The sequence below is a fragment of the Scardinius erythrophthalmus genome, assembly GCF_964197995.2.
Source record: "Scardinius erythrophthalmus genome assembly, chromosome: 6".
Taxonomy (NCBI): Eukaryota; Metazoa; Chordata; class Actinopteri; order Cypriniformes; family Leuciscidae; genus Scardinius; species Scardinius erythrophthalmus.
In genome coordinates, this window is record NC_138226.1 from 7,488,418 (window position 1) to 7,505,607 (window position 17,190).

Here is a 17,190-nt window from a genome sequence, read left to right on the forward strand (position 1 = left end):
ATCATTGTATCATGTAAAACTTATAACATGTTGACACTATAACTTTTTTAACTAAATTCTGCCATACCAAATGTTTTGACAATCACAATACACTTATTGTGCTGCAAGTATTTTTTACAAACCCCCCAATCCAACCAATAACACCCCCCACCTTCCATGATTCTCACACCAAGCTAAACTCAAAAGTTGACAGGCGAGTATATTCGCGAGACAGTGCAAACAGAGACCAACCTTGAGATGATTGCAAGAGCTGCAGTAAAATAGTAGCGCTTGTAAGGTGGATTGTTTGGCTTATTTTCGTTCAATCATTTCTCTTTTTTTGGTTCGTCTGTTCGGTGATGGATCGTTGTTTGAAGGGTTTTTTTTTTTCTCAAGTATTTATAGGTAATTTCATAAACAGTTGATCGTGAAGTTTGGGCGAAACCACTTTTAACTCAGGACGCACAAGTGGCCAAAGAAAAGTTTAACTGCGTCATCTTCTGCATGAGCAGAATTATTGTGATTGTGATTTTATCCAGAAAAATAAATAAATAAATCGCATTAAAAATGAGATATTTCATGCCTGTTAAAAAGTCTAGCATAATGTCTCTTAAAGGGCTTACGTTTGGAGTTTTCCATTAAAAAGTCTACCATTCACAGCACGTTTACATGTGACAAATCGCAAACATATTAAAAGGTGTAGGCCTACTCAGTAATTGTTCCCTCATTCATAAAAGCTTTAGCACTAAATAAATAATTACAACAATCTGTCTGTTTATTGGGATGACTGTTTTGCAATTGTGAAGTGTCATTCTTAATTGTTTAAATGTTATTAAGACATATAAAAAAGTATTATTTTAGATAAGATAGATTTTAGATTTTTTTTTAATGAATTATCTTTTTCTACAGTACACAGACATTTCTTTAGAATTTTCTCTTTGATAAACTTAAATGTCGCTGTTTTCACACTGTCATAAGGCCTACCATCAAGGCAGCAGTATAAAAACAAGAATTTGTTTATTCATGTAGTTTTACTGGGCAGCAAATACATTTTTTAAGTATCATATAGCCTCCAAGGTGCAAACGAGATGAGGTCATATGCTGCATGCTTTAGGATTTAAATCTGTATGTGCCATTGGATGTCCCATGACCGCCTGATCTCTAAGTAAACAATGATACTATGTATTGTATGGATTACAAAGGTCAGGTTTTACAGGTGTGACAGGTGTTTAAGCACCGGTATATAAAGGAAACTCCTTTAGAGCATTGTGCACTACACCCATATCATCTGTACTCTCTGTTATTTGCTATTATTGCTGAGCAAGAGTTGATTTTTGTTCTTACTGCTACATTTACATTTTCTGCTTTTCTCTCTCTAAACAGCTCAACAAAGCAGCAAGAATGAGTTCTTGTTCGGGACCAGAAAATTCCAAAGTTGTAGTGGTAGGTTCAGGTTTTGCAGGTTTGGCTGCTGCCGCCAAGTTAGTGGAGGCAGGATTTGAAAATGTCCTGGTTCTTGAGGCAAAGGAAAGAGTTGGAGGTCGAGCGCACACCACTAAACCGTTCAGCGAGAATGTCATTGAAGTTGGAGCTAACTGGATCCACGGGCAGAAAGGAAACCCGCTGTTCAAGATTGCGAAAGAGGAGAACCTGCTATCTGAGGGACCTTCTGCACGCAAAAACATGTTCCAGCCTCGTTCTGTAACTCCTCAAGATTACTTTTTCAAAGAAGATGGGAAGCAGGTCTCCACAAAAGTTGTAGATCAGGTGACTTCGTGCTTCAGCAAGCTCACCGACAAAGCTTTTGATGATGAACTCAAGAGCAGGCACAGGAAACTAACTCTAGGTGCTTATCTGGATGATGCCTTTGGTGAAGCTCCTTTAGCGGCGACAGAAGACGGCCGGCAAGTTTTTGAATGGTGCAAGAGGAATGAATGCACAGATGAGGCTTGCTCTAGCCTCTATGAAGTTTCTGCATCTCAGATTAGCAATTACACTGCTCTAGAGGGAGAGTTTTTTAATACATTGGGACCTGGTGGCTATCGAGCAGTTTTGGATGTTCTCCTGAAAGATCTGCCTTCGGGAACTGTCCAGTGTAGTGCACCGGTCAAGAGCATCCAATGGGACTTGGTTAGTGGTGAAGATCAAAGGTATCCTGTTAAGGTCGTCTGTGAAAATGGACAGAGCTTTGAGGCAGATCATGTGATTGTCACCGTATCTCTGGGGGTTCTCAAAAACAAAGCGACAACCATGTTCGAACCGTCCTTACCGGAAAAAAAGCTGTCTGCAATTGAGAATCTTGGCTTTGGGATAGTGGACAAAATTTTCCTGTTTTTTGAGGAACGTTTCTGGCCAGACGACTGCTCCGGGGTTCAGCTCGTGTGGAAAGAAGGGCCTGAAGATAAAGATGTTTATGAGTCTCTGTCTGAAGGAGAAACCTGGAAAAAGACGTGGTTCAAGAAAATCACTGGTTTTGATACAGTGGCTCGTCATCCCACGGCTCTGTGTGGCTGGATCACAGGTAGAGAAGCTCTGTATATGGAGAATCTTCAGGACAGTGAAATCGGAGCTATCTGTGTGAGGTATGGTGACATAAATGATGGAATATATGATGTATGATCATTTTACCATGGTCAAATATCTCTGTCATATATAACAAACTCTGTTTCGTCTTTAAAGGTTGCTCAGGTCTTTCACAGGCTGGTCAGTGCCAGAAGTCTCAAAGACACTGATCACCAGATGGGGATCTGATTCCCACGTCCGTGGCTCGTATACATTTATTCCTGATGGTGTCAATGGAGTGGAAGCACACAAGGCATTAGCGTCACCTCTTCCCCCTAAAAATAAATGCGGAGGCAGGAAGGTAACTCTTAATATCTTGTATAAATTATTTCGATTATTTAGGTTATGCATATATACAGTATGAGCCAGTGTTATTTTAGTATTATTTATATACTATCATTGTATTTGTAAAATGTAATAATTAACTTTTATATTAATGTCTTTTTTTGTTTTTATCATTTTTATTAGTTTTTGTTTTTTAATATTTTTTGTCATTTTACATGTAAAATAACTTTAAGTTCTAAAATCACTAACATCAATTAGTTTCATTTCCCTTTATTTTATTACAACTTTATTTCAATGAACATAAATCATTTTTAATTTTTAAAAATGATTAACAAAACGATTTTATTTCTCTGTTTTTGAAGCACCTTCAGGTGTTGTTTGCTGGTGAAGCTACACATGATAACTTCTACACCACGACCCATGGAGCGTACCTCACAGGCGTCAGAGAAGCAGAGAGACTCATAAGCTATTACACCGATTGAACATACAGTACCAAAAAGAAAAGAACATACACTTTGATTTCATGAAGATAACATTTTACGATCATACAACATTTTATAGACTTCTCACACCCTATAGTCTTCCACACATTTTGTGTTTAAATGACCCATAGGTAGTTTATAACTGCCTGACAAAAAGCATAAATCCAAATGCTTACATCCAACTGATCACATTCTATGTATATCTCTGTCTGGTTAAATGTTATTACAACTGATCACATTCTATGTATATCTCTGTCTGGTTAAATGTTATTACAACTGATCACATTCTATGTATATCTCTGTCTGGTTAAATGTTATTACTCCAACATTTGTTAATTCTGGTCATTTGTTAAACCGTGTTATATGATGGAGAAATATTTCCAACACACCAAGCAATGTTAAATCATTTTCTAAAATTTCTCTTTAAGTATATTAATTAAATGAAGTAAATTAGTGGTTCTCAAACTGAGTACCCTCGGGTGGTATGCAGCATGATCCTGAAATTTACACAAATCATTCTAAAAATTGCCTTGAATTTATGTTTTTTAGTTGCTCAATATAAAAAGGACTTTTGCAATGAGACTGTGCCTTGTATCCCACCGGTCACAAAAGTGACCGTAAAAAAATGTTTCATTTCTAAGGCTATAAAAATTTTACTAAATGATCTATCAATGCATTTCCAGCAGATATTGAAATAATAAAGGGTCTCAATGAAATATATGCAATGTCGCATGTTTACTGTAAATTGTCACATGACCAGAGCTGTTTACTTCCTGTTTGCGCCAAGAGAAGAGGATGGCAGCAAGAAAGCTCCCAAAGAATATGTTAGTAAAGTATGTTAACATAAAGATAGGACATAGATTTTTGGTACACGTCATGTTTAAGGTGTCTAGTATTGATATATGCATTTGCAATTACTCAACTTTTTTTAATGTGGTCATAGCACTCACAAACATGTCAACGGTCACAATAGTGACCGGTAGTATAACCCATTGTATCTACATGCTAATACACATAGGCTAACTGTTCTACCTTACTTTCTGCTGCTACCTAACTTTCTACCTAATTTTACACACAGACACACACACACACACACACACACACACACACACACACACACACACTGCACAGGTCAAATAGACCTATTCAGACTATCCAATTGTTGATACAACATACACAGACACACACACACAGACACAGACACACACACACACACACACACACACACACACACACAGGTCAAATATGCCTATTCAGTCTGTCCAATGGTTGATACAACACACACACACACACACACACTGCACAGGTCAAATAGACCTATATTCATTCTGTCCAGTGGTTGATACAATACACACACACAAACAAACAAACAAACAAACAGACACACACACAAAAACACACACACTCCACAGGTCAAATAGACCTATATTCAGTCTGTCCGATGGTTGATAAAACATACACAAACACACACACAGAGAGAAACACACACAAACACACTGCACAGGTCAAATAGACATATATTCAGTCTGTCCAATGGTTGATACAACACACACACACACACACACTGCACAGGTCAAATAGACATATATTCAGTCTGTCCAATGGTTGATACACCGTATCCCACCGGTCACAATTGTGACCGATCATATAACTTTTTCACACACTTTTCCATGAAAATTTCTAAAATTTATGATTGATTCAAAGGGATACTAATGACACATGATTTGGATATTTTTGTGTCTGGGAAAAATTTGGGATTAAACGGGTTAAAATAAATTGTTACAACTGGGAATATCTATGGTGAGCACAGGCAATATTACAATCACAGATACAAGCAATTGCATAATAGTAGGCTAAGTTAGCATTTCAATGAACAGCCATACCCTTATGCAAGACAGACTTGAATGACTAGATGTTTGTAGTGCTGTTTAATATGAGACTTGAGCTCCAAATTATAGACTCAGTCACCAGGTCCACCAGAAGCATTTTCTGCAGAGTATTGCAACTTTTAAAATATAGTATTTTAAACCATAGGAAGTGGCATTAAATATTAAAAAGTGCTTTTTCATGTAAAATCTCACCATTTCCATTTAGATATGATAAAGGACGTTCCTTGAAATACAAAAATTAAATCTAGATTAGTTCACACACTAATCAAAATGAAAGGATGAACAGCCCAAAAGTGTGTAATCATTGTCATTCTGCTGTGTAAAAGGCTGCAATCTATGTTGTGTACACTTGCTAATGAAAATACCCCTCCATTCACAAATGACGTCAGGAACTGGTGACTGGTTGGAACTCCTTTCAACAAACTAAAGTTTAAAATGCTGCCATCTAGTGACAGACTATGAACGGTTACCAGCCAATTAGTAAATTAAGAACTTCGAGTGAAGTGTATAAGGTAGCAGTATTATTTTTGGACAAATTGTTTTTCTGCAAAACTACCAGGAACACATTGTGCAATGGTCACAGCTTTATTCATAGTTGCAGCAGAGGGGACAAATGAGCAGCAAAACAAGATACAACAGTATGAAAATTATATTACCATTAGGCAAACTTGTCCTGTATAGATACAGGTAATACATTCTCACTCTAGTTTCTTGACCGCCTTGCCCTTAAGTTTCTTTTGTTGGAGTAGAAGGTCAACATACAGACAGTGATCCACAACACTTGAAGCACAGAGAAGACCACCATGCAGAGCACCAGAGTAACCAGCAGAAAACACATCTTGTCCTGAAAAAAAATAAATAAAAAAAATCCATATAGGAAATTAGTCAAATCCAACACAACTGACATGCCTGTAATGGGCCAACATAACTACCAAAAGTAATTACTTTTAAACAGTTATACAGAATATTACCTGACAGGTAGAGGTTCTTGATGGGTGTGTTGCACCTGATCTTGGCAATGTTCAGAGGTTGGTATCTCTCCAGATTGTGTTCTGCAGACAACATAGATCCATATGTGGCACCCAGCCCGTGCATGTTGATGGGACTAACTGCATGCAACAGCGCCACCTATGGAAGGCAGGAAGATACAACTTAAAGTTACATTGTCACTTTAATTATCAAGCAGCACAAATATGAAACAGGAAGAATATGTACCTTCTCTTTCAGCTTGGGGAAGTGGACACAAGCCCAGTCAAAGAGATGATTAGCAAATCTCATCTTATATTTTTCATATTCTTCTCTTTCAGTCTCATTGACATTGTTCCACTGTCCAAACCACTTTGGATTGACCATAGTATGGATCACCATGCGTGACTGCCCTAAAACAAACCACCCACAAATTACACTTTAGTTGAATTTACTTTGATGGTTCTGGGTGTACGAAATACAGAGAGGAAGTTAACCTGGGAAACGAGTGCATGAGGTGGGATCCTTAGCAGAGGGGAAGGAAATGTACATCATGGGGATGCTGTCAGGTGCGTCCTCCTTGTCTGAATCAAAGTACTCTTCCATGCTAAGGAAAGTCAATTGAGTTTATAGAGTATAGATGTGCTTAACATTGAAGAAAGTGATTGACTTGAACACCTACGCTTCATCCATGTTGTTGCTCTTATAGAGTCGCATGTTGGTTGAGGAGATGCCCAGTTCTTCATTAGTGGCATTAAACCCAGCAAACACCTGGAAAAATCCTTTGCCTGGCTTTAGAGTATGAAGATAATCCTGGAGCTCTGTACAGATGAAAAAAAGAAAAAAAAGAAAAAAAAAAGTAAAAAGTCTGGCCAATAATCAAGCATTTCATATGATCACTTGATTAGATTAGTGCATTAGACCACTTGTAGTAAGACACTTACTTGGATTTGCCCGAATCTCTGGAGTCAGAAGCTTCTTGAAGGTGGTAAACATGCCAGCATTTGAGATGATCACAGGAGCATGAATTTCAACATCTTTACCTCCTGTCTTCACAGCCACTCCTAGGCAAAGAGACAGCCCTTGTTTCACACATCTGAAAGTTACTGGAGCCAAATATGTAATGGATGCCACCACATCTGTGACACCTTTTTCAGTACGAAACCTATTGCTATAAGAACAAGACAAGGCCATGTGACATGGCCCAAGTTCAAAACTCACCATATGCATTTTGTTTTCCTTCAACTAGAATGCTGGACACAGGAGCATTGACAAGGACTTTTCCTCCATGCTTCTCCAAAACCTGAATGATGTGGTATGGGATCTCACTAGCACCACCCTTAGGATAGTAAACACCACGCTTGGAGTGGTGCAGGAAAAGGGCATCAATCATGCAGCTGGAGTTTTTGGGTGGGACACCTTGAAATAGCAAGAGAGAAAGACGAATTGGTCCCACTTTATATTAGGTGGCTTTAAGAATTATGTACTTGCATTGAAATTAATTTGATACAATGGACGTATTGTGTACATGTTTTTACATTGTACTTATATTTTGAAAATACCTACATGTAATTACACTTGGAAATACACTGTTGACCCTTCCTTTTACACCTTAACCCACACTTAAACCTACCCATACCTCCACACCCGTCTCTAACCTTACCGGTGTCACACCTCAATAGCAGCATAAGTGTTTTACAATTCAACCTGAACACAATAAGTACATTGTACTTATTTTTTGATGGAGGTACATAGTACTTAAAGCCACTTAATATAAAGTGGGACCGATGAATTATTCTAAAATGCGTTAAAAAGCCAAATACTGGTAACACCAGATTTTTCTCTTACCATAAAATATTTGAGAAAACACAGTGAGGAGGTCACGGTTGCTTGTAAAAGACTTGACCATGTCTGTTGTACTGGTGCGGGAGTATCTGAATATTGGGGAGATCAAGTCAGCAATTCCACTCCACAATATAAAGCGAGCAAACCAGAGTGGGACCATCTTCAGCATACACAGCAGATGGATCTTCTTGGAACAGATCTAAAAGGAAAGGACAACTTGACACCAAAATCAATCCGTAATGCCTGATAAATAAGCTGTTGAGCCATCAACCAAATACCTTCATGATTTTAAAGAGCTCCTCTACTGCTTTAGTGTCATTGGGAAACTGCTTCTTAAGATGAGCCTCCATCTGCTTCTTGCCATTGTAAATGGTGTATTTTTTACATTGAGTTTCTTTACCAATAACCACCGTGTCCACATGGGAACCTTGCTCAGCAAAATGCACCTGGCCATCAGTGATCAGATCCAATGCAATTTTCAAGAAGCTGTTCTCATGAAGTTGTCCAAGATAATGGAAGCCTTTGACAAAATGCACATTGTGTAAGTGATAGAAGTTGAAGTATTCAGCATTTGATAACTCATACTACTCCATGAACATCAACATCATTTAGGTTCTTACCAGTGTCAAACTCAAAGCCTTTCTCAGTGAAGGTCTTACACAGGCCTCCTGCCTGCTTGTCTTGCTCCAACACCAGGACTTTCTTTCCTAGTTTGGCTAAAGTTGCCGCTGCAGTCAAACCACCGATACCACTACCAATCACAATGACGTCCAAGTTCCTGGGCACTTCAAATTCATCAAATTCTGTCGGTCAAGAAGTAACATTAGTTACCAATGGACACCTGCCATTTGCTGTCAGCTTGTTTCACTAGCTTGCAACACCTCTAAAGTTTACATACCTTTCCGGAGCACTCTGTCCTTTTTCTTCTGCTCTACAACTAGTGGACCAGGAGGACTGATAGTCCCCTTGCACAGTCCACTTCTCCTGCCAAACAGATACCAGAATGTGCCACGACCCCAATCCACAAGCCATTCTAAAAACAGCAGAAACCACCACATCTTCAAATCCTGAAAAAGAGGAGCTGGTGTTCTCAGTTTCTTGAAAGATCACTGGAAAAAAATCTGAAGCAGCAGCTCTTTCCAGACTCTGCAGACATCAGTTTAGTACTGATGATTGAGTTAGGGCCCTATTTATTAGTCCAAATTGTGGGTGGAGACACTTGATTCAATCAGACTTGCAGATTGATTACTTTGAGTTAGTTGCTGACCTTTCCTTGCAAGGGAATAAATACTATTTAAAGACAATTGCTACATGTTTGTCTCTTATCCAGTAATAGAAAATTGTTTGCCACCACAAGAAACTTAATTCAATCAGACTTGCAGATTGATTGCTTTGAGTTAGTTGCTTATGACAATTAACTGCTGTTTTGCATAAAATTTGAACCAATGTGGGAATGTTAGTATTTTTATAATCTGGTGAATTAAATAAATCAGCTTGACCTTTTGTATTGATATGGAGAAATGTTTTCCTCCTTATAAGCTTACTCTAATGCAGTCTCTTTAATGTTACTTCATCTTTACTTAGATCAATTTTTGTAAGTTGTATAGGTGATCAAACAGTTCATTGATTTACTTAGATTTACTCAACATATTTTAAGACCTGATTGTTTGTAGAGATAAACTGGTACCATTGAATTGTTTGGAAAATGAGGCCGAGATGATTGTGCAAGACAAGTATCATGCTTATAAAGCGGACTCTTCCACATACTGATAATCAACTCTGAGATGGGCATATATTTATTTTGTGCATTACATTTCATCATGCAAATATGCGTGTGTAAATACAGACATTCAAATTAAATGGCTGATCTAATGATCTAACTACATACACTGGCTGCATTTGACAGCAAAGGAATTGCCTTGCAGTCCAGTCAGTCAATGGCAGTTGTCTATGTGTGTGTGTGTGTGTGTGGTTCAGGCTACCAAAGCACCATAACGTGCAATGTGGCTTTCATATTAGGTTACATAATTATATCAGTTCATGGCATTTGCATAATGATGGAGTTTTTGAATCAGTCACTAAACATTTGAGAGTTGTTCACAGTGAGTGGTATCAAAACACATTATGACCTGACTAGGCACTCAAAAATATAAGGTAAGGCTTAGGGTAAAATAGGCATTTAACATTATTCTCTTTTAAACAATAGGCACAAAAATTCAACTCGGCACTTTCTTAAAAAAAAAAACGTTTTTGATGATGCCCGTGGAAATTTTGCTGATCCTTGACGCGATCACGGACAGCAATGCAAAGTTGATTCTGCACTAATTTGATGTAATATTTGATGGTTTTTGTTTTTTTGTTTTTTAAATGTTGTAGATTCATATAGCAAACAAGAATCTATAAAATCATTGTCTATATTTTGAGACACAGGTCTTGTTAATGATTTTCAGTTTTGCTCAAGGTAATTAAAGCAAAAGTTTTTCAATAATGGAAGAATATGTAAAATGATGGTATTTGGGGTAAAATGCACCCCTGCTGTTGGGGTGAAAGGCACAATAATTAACATGATAATAAATAGCTGGCTGACTTTTCCATTTGTTGACATGACATGGTTAGATTCAGGTGGTAAATATATCAAATTGGGTATCCACCTTAAAAAGAATCACCATATTTATAATGAAACCACCATATATAAAAAATATATAAATCATATTATTTAATAAAATATATTTGTTACTACTGTAAATATTTATTAAATTATTTGTGGATTTCATTCAATGCTTTCAGACATTTTAATGACAGTATAATTATTGAACAAAAATGAATTATTTTATTTATCAAAATAAACCAAAAATAGTACAAACTTTGCTAAAGTGATTATTTTGAACAAGCATTAGCTTAGACATTATTAAAAACATATATTTTTTAATATAAAACGTCGTTAAAGTATTTGTATCAATACTTTGCCCTTTGCCCCATGCTGGTTTTACCCCGTGTGCGGGCTAAAAGGCCCACCTCGCCACCTCATACACTTATAAGATTTTTAAACAAAATAAACCACTTTTATAATTTATTTTCACATAAAATCTGTTGCTACATCAATGTTCAATAAAAACAAAGCCAATTTTTCATAGGGTGTGCCTTTAGCCTCCTTTAGCCCTGTTGTACCCTATTTCGCCAAACATCTCTCCCTTCCAAGATTTTTACAGGCCTATGCATATGTAGACTTCCTTTTGTGTTCTGGTGATATGAAATAGCAGATAATTAATTAGTCTCGGAAGGTTTAAGTACATTTAATTTAAATAAATGTGTTTATAATAATGTGTTTGCAGCTGACAAAGTCATTTATGTAGTAGTCTCAGTCTTAGATTGCAGGCCCACAGTCCATTTACTGATCACATATTGCACACAGAATGGCAAACACTGGCTGTCTGGTCATTTGTACATTTTTAAAGGAGGGGGCAACAGAGAAACTCAAATATGAAATTATTTTACAACACCTTTTGAATGGTATATCATTCACAGCTTTATTAAAAAAATAAAATGGGAATTAAATAGATTTACAATTGATACATTAATCTGAGTAACCACTCACTTCACAGTTTCTCACTCTAATGTCTTGACCGCCTTCTTCAGATTCTTTTAGAGGAGCAGAAGGTCAGTGGACAGACAATGTACAACACTTGAAGCACAGAGAAGACCACCATGTAAACACCAGGGTAACCAGCAGAAAAAACATTGCCCTGAGATGAAACACAAGAAAAGACATGTATAAATACATTACACAGAACATGGGACTGTCTGATAAATATGCAATATTATTGTAAGGTTCTCTGAATAACTGGTCTATCACCGCATTAAGCAGTCCAATATTTCTGAATAATGACAGCTGATTTCCTACATAGCTGTGCTCATCTAATGTCTAAACACTCAAACTTGGAATATTACCTGACAGGTAGAGGTTCTTGATGGGTGTGATAAAGATCTTGGCAATGTTCAGAGGTTGGTATCTCTCCAGATTGTGTTCTGCAGACAGCATAGATCCATATGTGGCACCCAGCCTGTGCTGTGTTGATGGGACTGACTCAAATATGACACAGGACAAAATTTGCCTTCTCTTTCAGATTGGGGAAGTGGACATAAGCCTAGTCAAAAAGGTGATTAGCAAATCTCATCTTATATTTTTCATATTCTTTACCTCTTTTAGTCTCATTTGATGTTCCATACCCAAACCACTTTGGATTGACCATAGTATGGATCATATAGGCTATAAATAGGCTATATATTATCATATGATATTTTTATTTCTCATGCATCTGTTGTGATCATTATTTTAAATCATTTTCTATGTAAAACACTTTAAATTACCATTGTGTATGAAATATGCTATGTAAATAAACTTGCTTTGCCTTGCAATCACAGTCAAACTTTGTTTCCAAATGCTGTTAATTTGATAAACTTTTGTAAACCCAGACAGTATAATCACAATGGAAGCATCCATTCCAAACTGAAATATGCATACGTGTATGCATCCATCACAGTTCATAGAGATAAAAAAAACTTGATATTGGTAGTCAAATTATGGCATCTTCTCAGGAAAGATGTTCAAGCTAATCATCCTAACTGGTAGAAAAGGTGCATGCTATAGTTTGCTGGTCTCCAAAACAACCTCATGCCAGCAAATCATACCAGCAAACTAGACCAGCAAACGATCTTAGCCTGGTTTAAGTTTTTCTAGGATTATAGTTATCACAAAAATGTAATCAGGGACACGTTAAACAAACTTGAAAAGCCTTTGAAAAACATAGTCAGTCAATAGGCCTACAGGTTACCTCAGACACCTCGTGGTACAGCATAATGATTATGAATAAATGAGATGATATTGCAATAGCTGCAGTAAACTGTAGAGGGCGATGTGAGTGAGGTGTGTATAAGCGATATACCCTGTCATTATTATTATTTGGTGAAGGATATTTTTCTTCGATTATTTCTCGTTTTTGTTCATTTATCTGCTTGAGTTATTGCCTATATGCATTCGTTGTTTGGAGGTTTTTGTTAAGTTTGGGTGAAGCCACTTTACCCCAGGACGCACAAGTGGCCAAAAAGAATAGTTTACTAGCGCCATCTTCTGCATGAGCAAAGATGTTGTAGAAGGAAATGTGTCAAGAATATTTTAGTAATTTATTTTTATTTTTTGGGGGGTAGGACCAAGTGTCCCTTTAAATATATATATTTAGTTTAATGTTTTATTTTTCTACAAAGACATTTAATTTGAAATTCGTTTTGAAAAAACATCTTCGTTAATGTCGCCGTCTTCACACTGTCATTACCAAGGAAGCATATGAAAACAAGAATGTTAGTTCATGTAGTTTTACTGGGAAACAAATCTTGTTTAAGTATCATGTCGTTTTAGTGCAAACGAGATGATAGGTCATGCTGCATCTTTAACTGATATCCCATGACTGCCTGATCTACAAAGATTTCTATGGACTCGCTGATTCTTGAGAGATAATTAAGGGAATTTATTTAAAAATAGCAACGAATGCCCTGAGCATACATATTTCCTTTAGGTGTAACCTTTTAAGTATTTTAAATTTTATGAACTTCTTCATTTTTAACATATAGAGGGCATTTGTGTGTAGGACACGTTTGCTCCCTTATCTCAAGATTCAGTTAACTACAAAGGTCAGGTTTTACAGGTGTTATAGGTGTTTAAGCACCGACACATAAAGGAAACAACTTTAGAGCATAGTGCACTACACTCATACTCTCTGTTATTTGCTACTTACTGCTGAGCAAGATTTGCTTTCAATTCTTACGACTAAATTTTCTGCTTTTCTCTCTCTAAACAGCTCAACAAAGCAGCAAGAATGAGTACTTGTTCGGGACCAAAAAAAGCCAAAGTTGTAGTGGTAGGTTCAGGTTTTGCAGGTTTGGCTGCTGCCGCCAAGTTAGTGGAGGCAGGATTTGAAAATGTCCTGGTTCTTGAGGCAAAGGAAAGAGTTGGAGGTCGAGTTCACACCACTAAACCGTTCAGCGAGAATATCATTGAAGTTGGAGCTAACTGGATCCACGGGCAGAAAGGAAACCCCCTGTTCAAGATTGCGAAAGAAGAGAACCTGCTATCTGAGGGACCTTCTGCACGCAAAAACATGTGCCAGCCTCGTTCTGTAACTCCTCAAGATTACTTTTTCAAAGAAGATGGGAATCAGGTCTCCACAAAAGTTGTAGATCAGGTGACTTCGTGCTTCAGCAAGCTCATTGACAAAGCTTTTGATGATGAACTCAAGAGCAGGCACAGGAAACTAACTCTAGGTGCTTATCTGGATGATGCCTTTGGTGAAGCTCCTTTAGCGGCGACAGAAGACGGCCGGCAAGTTTTTGAATGGTGCAAGAGAATGGAATGCACAGATGAGGCTTGCTCTAGCCTCTATGAGTTTTCTGCATCTCAGATTAGCTATTACACTGCTCTAGAGGGAGGATTTTTTAATACATTGGGACCTGGTGGTTATCAAGCAATCTTGGATGTTCTCCTGAAAGATCTGCCTTCGGGAACTGTCCAGTGTAGTGCACCGGTCAAGAGCATCCAATGGGACTTGGTCAAAAAAGGTAGTGGTGAAGATCAAAGGTATCCTGTTAAGGTCGTCTGTGAAAATGGACAGAGCTTTGAGGCAGATCATGTGATTGTCACCGTATCTCTGGGGGTTCTCAAAGACAAAGCGACAACCATGTTCGAACCGTCCTTACCGGAAAAAAAGCTGTCTGCAATTGAGAATCTTGGCTTTGGGATAGTGGACAAAATTTTCCTGTTTTTTGAGGAACGTTTCTGGCCAGACGACTGCTCCGGGGTTCAGCTCGTGTGGAAAGAAGGGCCTGAAGATAAAGATGTTTATGAGTCTCTGTCTGAAGGAGAAACCTGGAAAAAGACGTGGTTCAAGAAGATCACTGGTTTTGATACAGTGGCTCGTCATCCCACGGCTCTGTGTGGCTGGATCACAGGTAGAGAAGCTCTGTATATGGAGAATCTTCAGGACAGTGAAATCGGAGCTATCTGTGTGAGGTATGGTGACATAAATGATGGAATATATGATGTATGATCATTTTACCATGGTCAAATATCTCTGTCATATATAACAAACTCTGTTTCGTCTTTAAAGGTTGCTCAGGTCTTTCACAGGCTGGTCAGTGCCAGAAGTCTCAAAGACACTGATCACCAGATGGGGATCTGATTCCCACGTCCGTGGCTCCTATACATTTATTCCTGATGGTGTCAATGGAGTGGAAGCACACAAGGCATTAGCGTCACCTCTTCCCCCTAAAAATAAATGCAGAGGCAGGAAGGTAACTCTTAATATCTTGTATAAGTGTTTGATTATTTAGGTTATGTATATACATATATTTAATTGTTATCTATATAGAACAAAACCTTAAGTAGAGTTTGATATCTCATAAGTTTTTCATAACCATTATTATTACAAACAAACTGTTATGTATCTGCCAGTGTTATTTTAGTATTTTTTTGTATATCACTATTGTATTTATTAATATTTTGAATTAGCTTTTATATTTATATTTTCAGTTTTCATTTTAATAGTAGTAATAATTTTGTTGTTTTTAGCAATTTTATTAGTTTTGGTAATACATTTATTTTTAGTTTAAGTTTGAGCAATTTTAGTACTTATTTAGTAACTTAAACAACTTATTTTACATCAGTTAGTTGCCAAGGCAAAGTTTTTCATTTAACATATATATTTTATTTTATTTCAATTTTATTTCAGTTAATAAAATAAGTAAACAAGTGAAATTAATTTTATAGCTTTAGTTTCAGTCAACAATAATAATACTCATATCCACATATTCTGCTGGCAATTGTAATAGTGTAAAAGATAGGAAGCAGATTGCATTTTCCAAAATTAAGCAGTGATGAAGTTGAAGAAGAACAAAATGATTTTATTTCTCTCTGTTTTTGAAGCACCTTCAGGTGTTGTTTGCTGGTGAAGCTACACATGTGAACTTCTACACCACGACCCATGGAGCGTACCTCACAGGCTTTAGAGAAGCAGAAAGACTCATAAGCTATTACACCGATTGAACATACAGTACCAAAGAGAGGGCAACATACATTAGCATTTCATGAAGATTACATTTTATCAGTGCTTAACATTTTATAGACTTGCTCTCACACCCTATAGACTTGCACAAGTCTTGTGTTCAAACAACCCAAAGGCTGCCTGATAAACAGCGAATCCTACATCCAAGTGATCACTGAACCAAGCATATCTCTGTCTGGTTAATTGTTAAACTCCAACATGTTGTACGTGTAGTTTGATGGAGAAATATTATTTCCCACATGCCAAACAATGTTAAATAATATTTTCTAAAATTTAATTAATGTAAATACTGTAATATTTAAAAAATACTTCACATACTGCAGCACAAATACAGTGCCCTCGAGTGATATGCAGCCTGATCCTGGAAATTTACACTTGAATTGCTTTAAAATTGCCTCAAAAAAAAAAAAAAAAGATCAATATACAATATGAGGGACTTTTGCAATGCCACAGTGCCTTAGATGAATTATTTCACCGAGAATATCTATGTGTGGTCATTTAAAATAATAAACCATTGTTAGTCAAACGTTTGCACATTCATACTTATTCCTTATTATTAATATCTACCGTTTTATTTATTATTGTTTAGAATAATAGTAAAGTCATCAAAACTATGAAATGTGATGAATATGATGATTAGGGAATATGCTGTGATCAACAAAGTTTCTTTAAAAAAAATTGCCTTATATTTGAGCTTCTTTGTCTAGATTCCAGCTCTGTGTTTAAATTGTGTTAACCAATTTCATGAGGTGCATCCTGGGATATTTTTATTTTTTCCTAAACTATCCACTCCAAATGACCCATTCTGATTTTAGTTATTGTAAAATGTACACATAGGCACAGTTTATAGTTGTCTTCAAAACTAATTTCATGTATTTTAGCATAAAACCCTTTAGATCAACAACTGGCTGTCTGGTGCAGTCATAATAACCTAGAGCTGAACATGCTCAAAACTGTGCTCAGCATTACCCCCACTCACCATCATGAGCAGCACTGTGGAAGTAGTGGAGTCATTCGGGTTCCTGGGCACCACCATCTCTCAGGACCTGAAGTGAGACAATCACATTGGCT

The 17,190-nt window shown here is 37.0% G+C and overlaps 3 protein-coding genes across 4 annotated transcripts; 2 read left to right on the forward strand and 1 right to left on the reverse strand.

Annotated features, from left to right (window-relative positions):
• Nucleotides 1-1,380: 1,380 nt before the first annotated feature.
• Nucleotides 1,381-3,308, forward strand: LOC308692267 (spermine oxidase-like; the record flags this gene model as incomplete). Its single annotated transcript, XM_081368108.1, has 3 exons — nt 1,381-2,561; nt 2,659-2,842; nt 3,189-3,308. 3 exons carry the CDS (start codon nt 1,381-1,383, stop codon nt 3,306-3,308), a joined length of 1,485 nt encoding a protein of 494 aa, XP_081224234.1.
• A 1,782-nt stretch (nt 3,309-5,090) lies between these two features.
• On the reverse strand, nt 5,091-9,277 carry LOC308692975 (inactive all-trans-retinol 13,14-reductase-like). Its single transcript, XM_081369646.1, has 11 exons — nt 8,907-9,277; nt 8,629-8,811; nt 8,287-8,528; nt 8,012-8,207; nt 7,385-7,582; nt 7,108-7,227; nt 6,846-6,984; nt 6,661-6,770; nt 6,413-6,576; nt 6,169-6,325; nt 5,091-6,041 (listed from the first exon to the last, which is right to left on the reverse strand). Exons 1-11 carry the CDS (start codon nt 9,064-9,066, stop codon nt 5,896-5,898), a joined length of 1,815 nt encoding a protein of 604 aa, XP_081225772.1. The 5' UTR covers nt 9,067-9,277; the 3' UTR covers nt 5,091-5,895.
• A 3,624-nt stretch (nt 9,278-12,901) lies between these two features.
• LOC308692627 (spermine oxidase-like) lies at nt 12,902-16,643 on the forward strand. 2 transcript variants are annotated; one of them, XM_081368798.1, is made up of 4 exons: nt 12,902-12,932; nt 13,861-15,068; nt 15,166-15,349; nt 15,981-16,643. In XM_081368798.1, the coding sequence occupies exons 2-4, from the start codon at nt 13,879-13,881 to the stop codon at nt 16,098-16,100; spliced, it is 1,494 nt and encodes a 497-aa protein (XP_081224924.1). In that variant the 5' UTR covers nt 12,902-12,932; nt 13,861-13,878; the 3' UTR covers nt 16,101-16,643. The 2 variants fall into 2 exon arrangements, with proteins under 2 accessions (XP_081224924.1, XP_081224923.1); XM_081368797.1 differs by lacking the exon at nt 12,902-12,932 and adding an exon at nt 13,329-13,363.
• Nucleotides 16,644-17,190: the final 547 nt, after the last annotated feature.